The following is a 16,206-nucleotide window of genomic DNA, read 5'->3' as shown; positions in this document are numbered from 1 at the left end:
GTTTTTTCCTTAGAAATGAATAAAGTCCTGGATTATTTATTATTGAGCTCAGAATGCAGTTACACGTGATTCTAAACTAGTCAATACTCCAACACGAACAAGCTTATTTTCCAATAAACACGTTAATGAGGAAAAAATAAAATTATTTACAAATAATCAGCTTCAACACATTCAGGACTGAAATATTTCTAATTAGCGTCAACTTTGTAAAAAAAAAAAATTATCTCTGCACTGTGATGAAGTGAGCTGTGTTTCTCCAACATATAGAACTGATGTTATATAATAATTATATATAATAATTATTCTGTCATTATAGTCATCATCTATGCAAAATAACAAGGTTTGAAAAAATGACACCAGTCTTTTAAAGTTACTAATTTCCTCATTTAAAGCTCAATTATTTAAAAACAAGTGTCGATTTTATTTCATAACTTATATATTATATAAATAACATTTATTATATAAATAATAAGCACCTAAAGTTTTTTTTTTTTTTTTAATGGTGTCTCTGTACTGTTTGGCGTTCCTCAATATCTGCACTGCAACTGTGCCAGGATTTGTGTTCTTTTCTTTTCTTTTCTTTTCTTTTGCCCTACATCTGTGGAATCAAACATAGAAATTTAAAAAAAAAATAATAATATTTTTAAATATCCTGTGAAATCCCAGTCCCAAAGCACACTTTTTTTAGCTGGGGTCGCAATTGAATCTGTCTTTTTTTTTAAATAAGCGTCCAAACATCCATTTACATTACAACCATTTTATTATTATTATTTTATTTATTGTTAAACAAACAAATAATCACTATTACTACTACTGATAATAATAATCAAATTAACTTAAATTTTAACACTATTGTTAACACTAAAGTCTCAAAACACACCTTTTTATTTAGTTAGTTAGTTAGTTAGATCAGCTTGAATCTGGTGTCTGGCTTTTTTAAAAGTTTAATAAAAGTTTTTTATTCCCTTGAAGACAACATAAAGAGTAGAAGGCAGAATAAGCTGCACTTCCTCGCTCCACCACACGGGGGCAGAGAAACCCATTAAGGTGGGAAAAGTGATTCTAGAAAACAGTGCTGATCTGAGATCAGCGTTTGTGTGCATGAATAATTCAGTTACAGATCATGAGTCAGTGATATTTACAACTCTTTCAGACCAGAATGTTGTGAGTTTAATTCCCAGCATTGCCAGAAATGTTGTGTAAAAACCCCACTGAGAGAAAAGAAAGAAAGAAAATAAGAAAGACCATTAACCTGAAACTACTCTACTGGAAAAGCTCTAAAACCTTCTTCTCCTTCTTTTCTGACAGACACGCTGTGGTCCCGGGCTTTACAGCAAAAACACGAGTGGTATTGTTCTCACACTCCCTGCGTATCTTATATACATCCGGAAGATTTATTAAAAGCGACATTCACTCATTCACTAGACGGCACTTCAGACCCAAACCATCCCTGTCCATCGAGACCATCAAAGTCAACTGTGAAATGTTTAGCGATTTCACACTCAGCGATGTTAAACACACTGACGAGCTTTGTGTTTCTGTAAAACTTCCTCTGTCATCGTGATTGTTGTCATGAGCTGCATCTCAAATCAAAAACCTTGCATTCAAAAGTCTTTATGAATCTAGAAAATCCAGAAGGCTGGTACTCAAAACAGAGCTTTCAGTAGATTTGAATGCTGCAAGTTTTTAAATTTCAAACACTAACTAGCTGATCTAGAATAGTACACAAGTGTGTGATTTGAGACACAATGCTAGTTTGTTTAGCGGAGATGGATGGACGGGGAAATTTGTCCATTTCTTTTGCAGAACTGCACTAGTGCAGCATGTCAGGATAGTGAAAAAGACTAAACACATACACTATTAATTTAAACGTGGCATGAATCAGTGTGACGCCCAGTAACATTTCAAAATACTAGCACATGCAAAATGCATCTTTGATATTTTTAATATTCATTTGAATATATAATGATTCAATTGAATTCATTTGAATGAAACAAAAGAGGGAATTTTGAGTTTCTCTCATGACTCCATTTGTAAATCAAGTGACCCCACGCCTAGTTCTTGAACCCGTGCCTTAGCATCTGAGTAGCGTGTAAAGACAATCAGCACCCCAGCTGGGTGTGTATATTTATGTTTCAATAAAACATGGAGATTTGTCTGAGGAAAATAAAGGCAGAATGATAATCGCCCCCTCTTTGGGTCCTGGGTTTGGGTCTCTGTCTGCACTCCCAGGCCTTTCCAGCGCTCTATCTGTGTGTGAAACGGGAGAACGGTCACTCACAGCCGTGCTGAGATCTCTGCTTTCTGTCTCAAAGCCTCCAGAGGAAACTCTAATCTGAAGCCATAACAGCCAGATTACATTCTGACATTCGGTCTAACTTTATATATTTGGTTAAAAAGTTTATCTCATTTTTTTCCTCCCACCAGGACACGGCAGGACTATCTGAGGCTCAAGGTCACGTCTTTGGAATAACACACAGGACGACTTGAAGCTGACACCGCGTTCTCTTCCATCATTCTGTCCCATGTGACGGAGAAAAGCTACAGAACGCCAACACGAGATCATCAAGAGTTCAGAGAAAAATGCAAGATATAAAAAAGTTTCAGTTAAGAGCAATGTACTCGATAAACCAAGATGTTTTGGTGTCTGAAGTTTGTTTCTTTACTTTTGTGATGGAATTACGAGGCTAATGTGAATGTTGTTAACAATGAATTACTGTTAGCAGCTCTGTGCTCAGATCGATCACTCATTTGAATCAAATAAATAAATATTAATGTAAATGTTATAGAAAATACAGTACTTTCCAATACCAGTACCAGGATGTCATCCTTGACCTTTGACCTTTCTTGATGAATTTCTGTTTTTTATTGATTATTATCATCTAGCAAAACTGAATGTCCTTAGAACAGAAATAAAAAACAATTATTTGTTGTTATTATTAGTGGTAATTTATTGGTAAAAATTTATTTTAAAACAAATATTTTTATGATTCATTTTTTTTATTAAAATTTGTGTAGAGTAGATATTTTTATTATTTGAATAACCGGTACTTTTTATTTGATTTATTATTATAATCTAGCACATACTTAGGATGAAAATAATAAGCAACTGTTTATTATTATGATTTTTTTTTTTAATTAGAAGTTACATAGGGGATATTGGGGGGTGCCAATATTTACAGTATTTGAATTAACAGTCATTTCTGGGATATTTCTTATTTATGATTATCATCTATCAAAACTGCACATACTGAAGTACACATACAGAAATAATAAACAATCGTTCATTACTACATATAGAATTCTTTTTTAAATACATAATGGGGTGCCAATATTTTTGCAGTAATGATTTTCAGTTAATTTTGCATGAGAACAAAATGTAGAATAAAAGGATGATATCCTATGAGTATTATTTCTTTGTTTCTAGACATCCACTATAAGGCCAAAAGTTTGACCATCACACATATATGTGTGTGTTTAACAGCTCATTCCAGATTTATTCTTCCATTGCTGTTAAAACAGCCTCCACTCTTCTGGGAAGCTTTCCACTAGATGTTGGAGCGTGGCTGTGGGGATTTGTGTTGATTCAGCTACAAGAGCATTAGTGAGGTCAGGCGCTGATGTTGGTGAGGAGGTCTGGGGTTCAGTCGGTGTTCCAGTTCATCCCAAAGGTGTTCAGTGGGGTTGAGGTCAGGGCTCTGTGCAGGACACTCGAGTTCTTCCACTCCAACCTTCACACACCATGTCTTCATGGAGCTCGCTTTGTGCACAGGGGCATTGTCATGCTGGAACAGGTTTAAGCCTCTTAGTTCCAGTGAAGGGAAACTGTAATGCTGCAGCACACAGAGACGTTCTACACAACTGTGTGCTTCAGACTTTGTGGTAACAGTTTGGGGAGGAAAGACATATGAGTGTGATGGTCAGGGGTGCACATATTTTTGGCTTTTAACAGTGTATTAAAATTTGCATTTTATGTCAGTTGTATTGAAAGTGCAATGTTTAATGTATTTCATTTGTATTATACATGGCCTCTTTGTATTTCATTGCTGTGGAATTCATCCTTAAACTTAAAACATACACATTTGATTCATTTTTATTGGATGTGATGATTTAGAAAGTTTTCACAATTCTAAACTAGTGACTATAAATCTCCATTACATGTCAGCTACAGTAGCCTCTTTTGGCCAAACTGCTCCTTTAAACCCTGTGTTACTGGCTTTTATGCAAATGAATCAAATGAATCATTTATTAAATGTTTCTAAGAGTCAAATGATTCAACAAATATGACTCACTTATAATTCAAACCAAATCACAAACACGATATTAAAAAATATTTTTTTCCCTCTATTTTATAGTGACATTGCACAGGATGCTGAAATGACCACACCCACTCTTTTTGGTTCGTTTAATTTGAATCAGATGCTTTATGAGCATAAAGAAATCCAAAAACACTGATTATGCGTAACATTTGGTGCGAGTTTGTGCGGTGAAATCACGAGTGTTTCCTAAAACTCAACTGATTTTACATTGGCTCGAAAGGAAGAAGAGAATATAAAAAAAAAACACAATTTAAGTCAATATAAAAACAAAACAAAACAAATAACATCCAGACACATTAAATGTTCTGTCGATATTAAAGAGGAATTCCTCCAGTATTGCACGAAGGCTCAAAGTGGCATTTTTTTATACTTTAAGGATCATTATAGTGAAAAATCACACAATTTCCTACACAGTTTCCTCTCGCGGCAAATGTAGTCCATCAGCAGAGACATTTTTGATGACTGACTGCTTTTTTTTTTCTCGAATGTAGCTAACACATAATGGATCATTTTAACCATTATCTCTGCTATTTTAAAAACTAATATTACAAAGCTTAACAATTTAGTCTAAAGCAAGTAGATGAAAATATTTGGATGCTTATAGAAAAAAAAAAACGTTAGGAGTAGCAGACGTCCATTTGAGGTTGAGAGACTAGTATTTGGCGTGAAGGAGACACTGTGTAAGATTTTTCACTGAATTGTTCCTTTAAGTGTCTATAATACCCTCTTCATCACACTCTATCAGTTTCACACACACATCTGCGAAAAAAGAAAGAAAGAAATAAAATCTCATAATACTTTCTCTGAAGGCCATAAATATAACATTATAAAGCATTTATAAAGCATTATACACTCTTATAAGTATTAAAATGCATTACACTTTATATAGCATTTGTTTGTTATACATTATAAATTGTTAAGTAGTGTTTTTAAAACATTATATACTTTAAAATATTTACATCTGTTATTCTGTCTGTATTGCTTTATGTGTTTTAATAACTTGAGCCAATTGTGTGAAATGTAATACTGCAAATGCAGTATGTTGAGAAGGTGTTGATGAATTTCCTCTACCAGCAGCTCTGACAGTAGTGCAGCTGCAGATCGCACCTTATCGTTTCTCTAGTAACGGCTCGTTCACAGGGTCTTGTACGGCAGACGCTACACATAAACGGATTTTAAAAATCCTAGGTATGTTTAGGAGATGTTTATTTAACATTTATGGAAGGAGTCTCCAGTGTGAGTGGCTTTGTAACAGTCAGAGGTGAAGCTGTAACTTTCAGGACAGAGGAGTTTACGCGTTGCGATTTCACAGTAACATGACAAGGGTTGTGTTTTTGTCTTATTAACTGCAATAAAAGAAAAAAAGAGAGGCTGATGAGGGAACGACTGTTTATAACAAGCTGCTATAACGTGTGTGATAAATAACAGGACGTTCAACAGCATTAAATGTAACTGTAAAAGGATAAAAAAAAAGTACATGTCGGTTTCTAGTAAATAAAAATGTGTAATTTCTGTAGTATAAGAGGAATAAAAAAAAACTTCAATACACCACCCTGTTGATTATTTTCCTATAAAAGCACAGCATGGAGTGTTGTATTGTTACGTAAACACTGTAATAAATAATTACAATGTATATTTATGTATAATCCCTTATAAATGTATTATAACATGTTATGAATGTTTATTGCTGGCCTTCACAGAAAGTCTTATCTTTATCTAGATGTACAAATTGATTCCTTTATAAAAAATAAGCTATATGGTGTAAGGATCGAGGTTTGAGTGATTTCATTTCTTTCACTTACACACACAGAGGAGGTCTGAGTCGCGAAAACAACAACTTTATATTTTATAATTTACAAAAGGTCATAAATGTAGTAGACTTTTATAAGAATTTCATGTTTTTCACAAAAATAAATCTGATAAAATGTCGATAACACGACGTGAACGCGATAGTCATGATTTATCAGCTAAAAAATCGAATAGATGATGTACTTTTAAAAAAACTGAAGTGTTTGATGAAATAAAATCAGTTTTTGGTTCTCAGACCCCTCCATGACGTGTCCTTGAGCCGAAACACACACATTTCTGATTCCTTACTGAATACGAGGGTTATTGCTCTTATATTTTAAAAAAAAATTACGAGGTCACAAAAAAGCAACACGAAACAGAAAGAGACATTTTACATTTATACACAGTTTATAAAGGGTTCACCGATGCGGTCTGACCGCTAACACACACCTCCGTCACAAAGACTCACTTTAGACACACAACTTTTCTTCTAACCAGGATCATTACTGTAACACTGTAACAGGAAGATAAACATACAAATAATATATTTAGTACAAAATACTGAGTTAGCTCTTACAGTCACTTGCCAGTTTATTACATACTATATTGCAAATTTTGTAGATAATAAACTGGCAAATTATTTAGTTTTTTTTTGGTTTGGAAATAAAAAAAAAAGTCTATAAAAGTCTCAGTCCACTACCAAGATCTAACGATATATGTAAAATTCATGTTATTAATGACAAAAATTAAGATGGCAGTTAAAAAATAAGAGTGTAAAACTGAAATAGTGAGAGAAATGCACTGTGTGGGAAAATATCATCTACTGCAGTTAGTTTGTGTTAGTAAACCATGATCATGAACATTAATATACCAGAAATCATGTTACAAGGCAAACAAAAAAGTAAAAAAATATATATATATGGAGAATTACAGAGAAAGAAAGAGAAAGTAAAAAAAGAATAAAAAAGAAATTAGAAAGAGAGAAAGAATAAAGAGATAAAAGGGGGAAAGTGTGACGGGGGCCTGAAAGTGTGCACTTACGCAGTGTGTGTGCGTGTGCGTGTGTGTGTGGGTGTGTGTGTGTGGGTGTGTGTGTGTGGGTGTGTGTGTGTGGGTGTGTGTGTGCTGATTGACATCATCAACGGCAGAATTGAAACTTAGACATTTCGTCTGTTGGTAAATTTAACATTTTAAGTTTACATAAAATTAGAATATATTTAAAAAGACAAAAATATTTCTTATTGCTGTAAAATGAAAAAAGGGAAGTTAATGCCCATGTATAAATTTATTTCTGAATTAATTATGCATTTATTAATTAATAGCTACTTAAAGTTGAATTGTTTCCCTGAAATAAGTAGCAGAAGGTTCGTGTTGAACTTTAGGAGATGCTGGGAGGAGATATTTTGGGAACGTTAAGCCGATTGAGGAGATGCTGAGAATGAGGAAAGCTTCATCAGGAATACTGTTCAGATTTTAAAAACTTACAAGCAGATTAATAGTAAAACAATACAAATAAAAATGAACGAAAGTGCTTTTCTGGTTAATATAAGTAAATAAAATATATATATATATATATATATATATATATAAGTATGATCAGTAGAATCTTGGTGGAGGACTCGGACTTTTCCGACTCGAAGCTGTGACACACACTTCATTTACAGTAATGTACAACACAACCACATTATTCCCGCAGAGAAAATATGATTCATCAGAAACGACATGACTAACTGGAGCTATTTTTATTTTTCCTTCTGTACTCTAAATAAATGCAGAGGTAGCCTTTTCCCAAACTTGTCCTCAGAGGCTGGAGAGGCAGGAATTTTATATATAGTGGATAAAAACTTGAAACTGATGGCTCTTTGCGTGCATGAACTGCGACAGTTTCTTTTTTTTTTTTTTTTTGCCCTAATCAGGGGGGGTGATGCAGGTCGCAGCGGCTCGATCTGTGTTTTTCTCCTTGAGTCTTATTGTGCCTCCGATCTGTCGAGAGGAATGCTGTGAATTTCCTGTTAGTTCTTGGGGGATATGCTGTGTTTTTCCTGTCTCGGACCGAGGCAAGGTTTTTTGTCCCGCTGATTTCCTGATGCTGGGTGGCTGCAGAGGCGGAGTTTTAAAAAGTTCCCCGTTCAGACGAAAAAAGCCCTGCCCTGTTCGTCTGTGTGTGTGTGTGTGTTTGTGTTTGTGTGTGTGTGTGTGTGTGTGTGTGTGTGTGTGTGTGTGAGTCCCTCTCTGAGCATGCTCATGCCATGCTGCTGGTCGGTGTGCTCTGGGTGCTGCTCATGCTGCCGTTGGCACTGCTGTTCTCAGAGGGAGACGGGTTAGTGGGCACCGCATGACGCTTAATCAGACTGCATGGACATCCTGAGACAGGGAGAGAGAGAGAGAGAGAGAGAGAGAGAGAAAGAGCAACAGAGTGAGAGGAGACAGAGACAGGGAGCGAGATAAAGAGAAAGAGACAGACAGATAGTTGAGGAAGGGAGAGTTGAGAGTGATAGTGATGAGGGAGAGAGTTGAAATCGACAGACAGAGAGACAGCGAGAGAAGGAGACAGAGAGAGAGAGACAGAGAGACAGAGAGAGAGAATGATAGTGAGGGAGAGAGAGAGTTGATAGCAACAGACAGAGAGACAGAGAGAGAAGGAGACAGAGAGAGAGAGAGAGACAGAGAGACAGAGAGAGAGAATGATAGTGAGGGAGAGAGAGAGTTGATAGCAACAGACAGAGAGACAGAGAGAGAAGGAGACAGATAGAAAGAGAGAGAGAGACAGAGAGAGAGATAGAGAGAGAGACAGAAAGAGAAAGAAAGAGAGACAAATAGATAGATACAGCAGGACAGAGAGGAAGAGAGACAGAGTGAGAGAGAAGTTGATTATTTTCTTAGAACAACATGTCCCATACTATAACAGGTGTTTTATTCCTCTTATTTCACAGAAGTTTTGTAACTATTACAATTTTCCATTCATTAAAGAACAACACTTTTTTTAATCCTTACATTTTTTATCCTTTTATAGTTACATTAAATGTTTGCAAAACAAGTTCCTGTTCTCACTTTGTGACAGCAGCTATAAACACAAAAGACAAAGACAAAAAAAAAAAGGCAAAAAAAATGCAGCTTGTCATGTTACAGCTTTTCCTGACTGTTACAAAGCAGCTGTTAGTTACAGCTGTTAGCTGTTACTATAGAAACAATAATGTATAAGAACGAGCGCTTTAATATAACTGTGATTTACTGCTGCACTACTGTCAGAGCTGCTGTTAGAGAAAATGAATTAACACCTTCTGACCAATCAGAATCCAGAATTCAGCAGCAGTGTGGTGTGAATCGGGACATATCATGCCTTGTGTTGTGTTTGTACCTGAGAAGAAGGTCCCTGTGGAGCCAAAACCCAGAGCGACGGGTTTACCTGAAACACCCAAACACGCCACACGTGAGTTACACGTCACACATCGACACGTCACACATACACGTCTCTAATGTCCTCGTCCATTTCCTCACAAGCAGGTGAAATCCGATGAAAAGTGTTGCTGTTACTTAACTGTTTCATCTTATTTCTAGCGGCAAATCATCTCGAGGCTTGTTAAGGTCGCCCTCGCCGCCCTTTAGGCCTCTTCCCTCATAAGCTAAAGGAGCAGAGATGGTTCCTGCTCACACACTCGTCACATGGCCTTTCTCTAATAATCAATAGCAAAGCGTACAGCGTGGTAGAGCGTGCGGGACGGAGGTGTTCTGCTCACCTGTGCGGATTTTGATGAACCAGAGAGCGCCGATGAGCAGGACGCCGATGAGGAATCCTCCGAAGGCGATGCCCAGAACCGACTGCAGGCTGAACTCAAAACACGAATCTGAAACAGCGCAGACATGAATTATTGTTAATAAGAAGATCACACTGGATACCTACTGGACATGTTAGCAAAGTGCTTCTGTTTCTGACAGAAATATCATACCATGATTCTCTGAGAAATTTCTATGATACACAACAAGTATTACAATAATTAGGTTTGTGAACAAACTGCCAGCAATATACTGTACCTACAGTAAAAAAAAAAAATAATAATAACTAGCAATGAAGCCAAAAACAAAAACAAAACACAAATGCTTTATTGCAAATTATTCTATTCTCAGTGTATTATTTTCTGTTTAAATAATTTTATAATAATCATATGTAGTATGTATCAATAATTTGTCCACTCATCTGTCAACTGGCAAATTTACTAATTTATTTTAAAAATTTTACCAAAATATTTAAATGTATACATTTTTTTCTTTTACATTTCTATTTAATCCATTTTAAATGATTAAATTCATGTCAGCACATATATAACATATATTTATTTATTATTAAATTCATGTCAGCACATATTATTTAATATTTATACAATAAATTATTGTTTATTAACACATTTTTAAATGTTTAAAAAGATTCATTTTATTTTCTCAGTTTTTTTTTTATTTTCTGTTTAAATTATTTTCAATGATCAAATCCGTATCTAAATACGTTCGTCTCCTTATCTGTCACTCTGCACTTTTTCCTTTTATATTTAATTTAATTTATTTGTTAATCATTTTTAAATGATTAAATGTATGTACCTGCTGTTTTTTTTTCTGCTTCTCTCTCAATCTGGACATTTCTTAATCGCTTCCTTCATTAATTTTTACACCGGTTTTAGCTACGATTCAGCGATATGATGGGATTTGAAGTGTGTGAAGTTCCACTGACTGCAGAAGAAGTAAATAAGGAAAGGAGAAATGTTTGTTCAACTCTGTGGAGATGACTTTTTTTTAGACTTTTCCGCGTCGGAATATAGCACAGGACATCTCTTTACATTCGAGGTTGCAGATTTTAACAGGAAGAAAAACAAAAACGTGTTGTCCAGTGTGCTGAACCAATGTATTTAACACCTGCAATGTGGCGAAAGTCAGCAGGTTCAGCAGGTTCTGCTCCCTGAAGACCTGCGCTGACTGATTACTCTTCCGTTCTGAGCTCAGCGAGAAAAAACAAAAAACTAAGCAGGAGGGCAAACAATACTGCTTAGAGCGAGGTTTTCAGTTCTGCCCTTACAGCAGTTGTATGTCAGTGGTATACCTGAAATACGTGACTTCTTCAAATAGCTCCTGAAGTTAACCAATCAACATGCAGAGGTGGAGAAAGAAGTGATAATTAAGTGAAAGCTGGGCATATGGTGTCAAAATGAAATGTGGAACTGGTGCAGCAAAATATTACCTGAAAAGCTCAAATGAAGCAGAGCCAGGTATTTAAAAGAAAAAAGTAAAAGTTTTTGGTTTTTTTTGGAAACTAGTGAAACTAGACATGATCTCACGCTAGCTAATTCTAAATATTGGAATTAGAATAGGGGTGTGGTTCATGTGGGGGTGTGGTTCGAATGGGGATGTGTGGTTAAAATTGGCACATGTTTCATATTGGTACCTTTTCTTGTAGCTTCATTTTTAGATTTGTATGGAAAGTTACGAAGATTAAAGTTAGACTGGGGTGGAGTTAGCGTGGGCATGGGGTTAAATAGGGGAGGGGCTAATATTAGTTACTATTCTTTTAGCTTTATTTTCAATTCGTATAAAAAGTTACAAAAGTTAGAGCAGAGGCTGGAGTTCCAGTAGGGGCCATGGTTAGGGGTGGGGTTAATATTTTTCTTATGGCTTAATTTGCATGAACTCAAATAAACTTTAACCACGTACACTTCGTTCGTTTAAATACTTACAAATTGTTAACGGAGTAATTTTGAGTTCAGTTAAGAATAGAGTAGGGGCGGGGTTAGATAGAGGGCATGGTTGGGGGTGGGGTTAATATTTGTACCTTTTGTCGTGACTTTATTTGTGTAAAATTGATGAAGACCTAATCACCCAACATCTGGTCATTTAAATTCTTACATGTTGGTCATGAGATCAGGGTTAAGTTCATTTTAGTAAGTTAAGTTTAAGTTAGTTAAGTAAGTTAGTTTCAGTGAAAACTCTCTTAGTACTGTATTCATAGCTAACTCATTAACTCACTGTGCTAGGTAATGTCTAGATAAGCTAATGTTAGCTAGTGCTAATTTGGGCATAAATGACTAACTAAATATAGTCAAATAAATGTTGCTTATATAAATTACGAACGGCGATGACGTCTGATTGGGTAAAAGGAACACTGATCCAGGAAAAGCTTTTGTTTTTAAATCACCACCTTTTTTTTGTTTGTTTGTTTTCCCGCTGCACCATGGCAGAAATGCTGTCACAAAAACATCGGTGTTATTCAAGGAAAAAAAAAAAAACAAAGCTGATCAAACAGAGACAGGAAAGAATGGCGCAGGTGGTCGGGACAAGTTCAAGTCCAAACAGGAAAGATGGTCTGCAGGAGTCACTTCCTGTCCAACACCCTTCTAAATAACAAACAGAGCTAGTCATCTGCTGTTCGTGTATTAATAATGGCCTGAGGATTTGTAGCCTTGTGGACAAGCGGAGAGACGAATGTTTCCGGTCATGTCTCCTGTCTTTTATGGAGCATCCTCAGGCCATGATGATGGAAGGACGTGGCGTGAGGAGCACAAGCTGTTGTGAAGAAACCGTGTCCTTCTTCGTGATTAAAACTGAGAGCACAGCAGGAAAAAATAACAGCGCTGCCAAGCCGAGGGTTTTGCTCGTGTAGCGAAAAAGACGCGACCCAGTGTCAGTTCCCTTTTCCTCTTTTTTTTCTTGATTTTTTTTTAATGAAGGTGCAAAGTGAAATATAATGGGCTTTCCTCCTGGATGGAGGTGAGGAATGCGCTACTCGTTCCTGACTCGTCTGCCCACGGGCTCTCTTCCCGCTTTGAAGAACAACAGCATCCAGCTTTTTTTTGCGTCTCTGACAATGGCGTGTGTTTGGACAGCCACGCGCTCCAGGCCCCGGGACACAATAAATCCCCCACTGACTCATTATTTTCTGATTACAGCCACAAGGTCAGCGAACAGGCCTTCCTATGAACCCGGCCACATCCTGACCTCAGCTCCATGACGACTGTTTACGTCAGCGGCTGAAACATTTCAGCGCCAGAGGAGAACCATTAACTCTTTACACGCCATCTGCTTTAAAAATGAAGTGATTTGTCTGAAATAAACCTAATTTGTCCCTCTAGTGGATCATTAAACATTGATCATTAAACATTTTCTACAGCAGGATGTTTCTTTATTACACTTGCAGAAAATGTATTACCCTTAAGGGAACTAAACGGGTAGCTGTCCCTCTGGAGGAACACTTAAAGGTTCTATGTGGAACATAATGTTTCCCTATCATATGGTTTATCTTTTATGAAGCTATGAACCCTTAATCATCCATGAACCATTAAAGAACCCTGTTTTTCTAATAGCACCATGTATCATGACAGTTTAGCTAAATTCTAGGTTCTAGGTGCCAAGAAGAAAATACACATATACTCTTGGGAAAAGGGGTTCTTCACAGGTTCTGTAAGAGAAACCCCTGTTAAGGGTTTACTGCCTCATAAAAGTTAAAAAAAATTAAATTAAAAAAAAAAAAACAATGACAGATAAATCACTCTGTTGTTGGGTTAGAACTTTTACGTGTCCCCAAAAACCTTATACCAGAGGTTTTCTTATTATACTCATAGAAACTTTTGAACCCTTAAGGGAGAAACTCTTGTTTTTCAATATCGTAAAGGAGTCCAAGTAGAACTTTGATTAGCTAATGAACCATTAAAGATCCTTTTTTTTTTTGCTACGAGTGCACCAAGTACCACGATGATTAAGAAAATGGCCACTGTTAAGAAAAAAAAATGATCGAAGGGTTTGTACCACACCTTTACTCAATTAATACATACACTCTTAGAAAATATCTGTTTCTGCTTCAGCTTCTGCCTCTAGAAGTCCTTCAGGGTTCTTCCAAACAAAAGGGTTCTCCTTGGAACCATTTATGATAGGAGAACACTCTGTCTACTTAAAACTTTTAAGGGTGTAAAACAATGAGTTTAAGAAAGTGTAGAAAAATGTAGAACCCTTTAAGAAGAACCTTAAACTGCCACTTAACCAGCCAAGGAGCCCTTTTTTGTGAAGAGTAAACTGTATATGGCAGGTTTGATAGATGGTACATCCCCTCCAGAGAAAAAACATGAGTCGTCTCCACCCACAGCAGCAACTTATCAATAGTTTGTGCAGCACGATGAATGGAATTTAATAAAATCAGACAGTCAGTTTGTTGGCTAGTCTCTGAGCTTTGCTTTTTGTCTTGTGTCCAAGCAGAATGCAACGCTTACACACCCACGCTCCAGGATAATGACTGTAGCATGCATAGAGCCAAATCTGTGTGTGATGGATGACATGTACAAGCTTAAATGTGCAGTTTATGCACCATGAGAAGTGCGTCTGATTACACACTCTCTTCAATGGACTAAACTTTGGGTCAGTATTGTGTGAAATTTTATTCTCCTACTAAAACCAGGTGTAAATTAGCACCGTGTGTGTTCCTCATGATGCTTCTCAAACTCCTGGGAGTTGCTGGACGCCACTTCAAGAATCACTGCTTCGGAAATTTTGTGGGGTTATTTGGAACATCAGCTGAAACACCTGCTCAGTTCTGAACTTCAGTTGAATTTCATTCAGTCAGTGGAAGAGTGGACTACAACTGACAGAAACTGTCTCAACACACTGCTGGAATCCTTACCTGACAGGGTTGGTGGTCTTATGAAGGCGAGAGGAGGCATAACGGAATATTAGGAAAAAATGGCACATGCGACTATTTTGTGAGAAAGATGTTTCCACGAGCATTTTAGAAAACCTTCCTAGAGAAAAGACATATAGTGGTCTCATAAGGTCTTAGTGACCTTCTCTATCCACTCCAAATATGGAGCTCAATCTGCATTAATACTGATGAAGAAGCATCACTGAGCAGATATTATTTGGTTGGTGGTTCAATCTAACCACAGCAGTAACACTGACATTGTGTAGTTTGGGCATCAATATATCAATAAATCAAAGCAAAGTCATCCCTTAGGCCACTATCCCTACTGTGAAGCATGGTGGTGGTAGTGTCATGTAAGTAACCCTTGGTAACTAATTTAGGGGTGAATACTTATGCAATTTAGGGGTGAATACTTGTGCAATTTAGGGGTGAATACTTGTGCAATCATAACTTTAAAATTTTTTTATTTGTTATTAATTTTGCAAACTATATAGATTTTTCCCCACTTCATTTTTATGAGCTGTTTTTGTAGATTCAGGACAGACAATCCCAGTTAAGTTCATTTCAGTTCCAGGTTGTAACAGTACAATATGTGGAAAAGTTCTAGGAGAAATTTGTACTTTTTCCCCCGTGTGTTTTTTGGCACATAACACACTTTGTTCCCCAAGAAGAAAATTCACTGAACTGCCTGATTAGCACTGGAACACAAATTTGGCCTGGCTGTTATCGAAGCAAATGGTGCAAATATAATAGCAAGGAAAAATAAAATACAAACAATGCTTAATGAAGTGAAACCTGCAATGTGGAAGATCTGAATAACAGTTAAATATGTCTGGACTGGTTCATTTACTCACCGGGTGGTGGGACGTACGACGGGGTGACTTGCACGTTCCTCTTCACGAGCTGCGGTTCTGCACAATCCTGGAGAATCAACATTTAATGGAACATTATATGAATCTTAGTTCAGCAGACAATTCTTTTTCATGTCTCATTTTTCTACCACTAGTCAAACGCTGGATTCTGATTGGTCAGCAGGTGGCTTGAGATTTTGTTTTATATATAATAACTGCTGATTACTGACTACTATGCATTAATAAATTCACTTTGGGGTGATTTTGTAAGAATAGCTTTCTGGAGTAATTGTTTCTGGTCAGAGTGCTCGCTCTCTTTTGAAAGCAGCCGTGACCCGAGCACAAAATCTCTCCAAAGTGGCTTGAATTAGATCAGATGGTGACCATGGTAACAAAAAAAGCATGTCGCTTTGGTTTGGTTCCTTTTTTCTGCCTGACAGTGCTTATTGTTTACATGCAAAGGTTTTCACCAATACAAATGAATTTATTTGGATTGCAGTCTCTGAAGAATGTATAATATTTAGATGGATCCTAAACTGGTCTGTCTGTATAAAATCTCTGTTTACACGTACGCTATATACAA

The 16,206-nt window shown here is 36.6% G+C and overlaps 1 protein-coding gene across 3 annotated transcripts in view; it reads right to left on the bottom strand.

Moving 5' to 3' along the window:
* Nucleotides 1-4,391: 4,391 nt before the first annotated feature.
* The window catches only part of eng (endoglin), a 46,929-nt gene continuing 35,114 nt past the window's right edge, over nt 4,392-16,206 (bottom strand). Inside the window, exons 11-15 of one of the 3 annotated variants that reach the window (XR_004577424.2) lie at nt 15,627-15,702; nt 9,845-9,952; nt 9,647-9,730; nt 9,466-9,513; nt 8,305-8,471 (exon numbers count right to left, since the gene is read on the bottom strand). Coding sequence is in view for 2 of the 3 variants with exons in the window: in XM_034300651.2 (XP_034156542.1) it covers nt 8,350-8,471; nt 9,466-9,513; nt 9,845-9,952; nt 15,627-15,702 (354 nt within the window). In the remaining variant the exon portion in view is untranslated. Of the gene's footprint in view, nt 8,472-9,465; nt 9,514-9,646; nt 9,731-9,844; nt 9,953-15,626; nt 15,703-16,206 lie in introns of all 3 variants that reach the window. The other 2 variants (XM_034300651.2, XM_034300652.2) reach the window with 2 other exon arrangements.

This window comes from Pangasianodon hypophthalmus, chromosome 27 (assembly GCF_027358585.1).
Source record: "Pangasianodon hypophthalmus isolate fPanHyp1 chromosome 27, fPanHyp1.pri, whole genome shotgun sequence".
Classification (NCBI taxonomy): Eukaryota; Metazoa; Chordata; class Actinopteri; order Siluriformes; family Pangasiidae; genus Pangasianodon; species Pangasianodon hypophthalmus.
The sequence above is the reverse complement of the archived record's forward strand: the minus strand, read 5'-3'. Positions and strand labels throughout refer to the sequence as shown.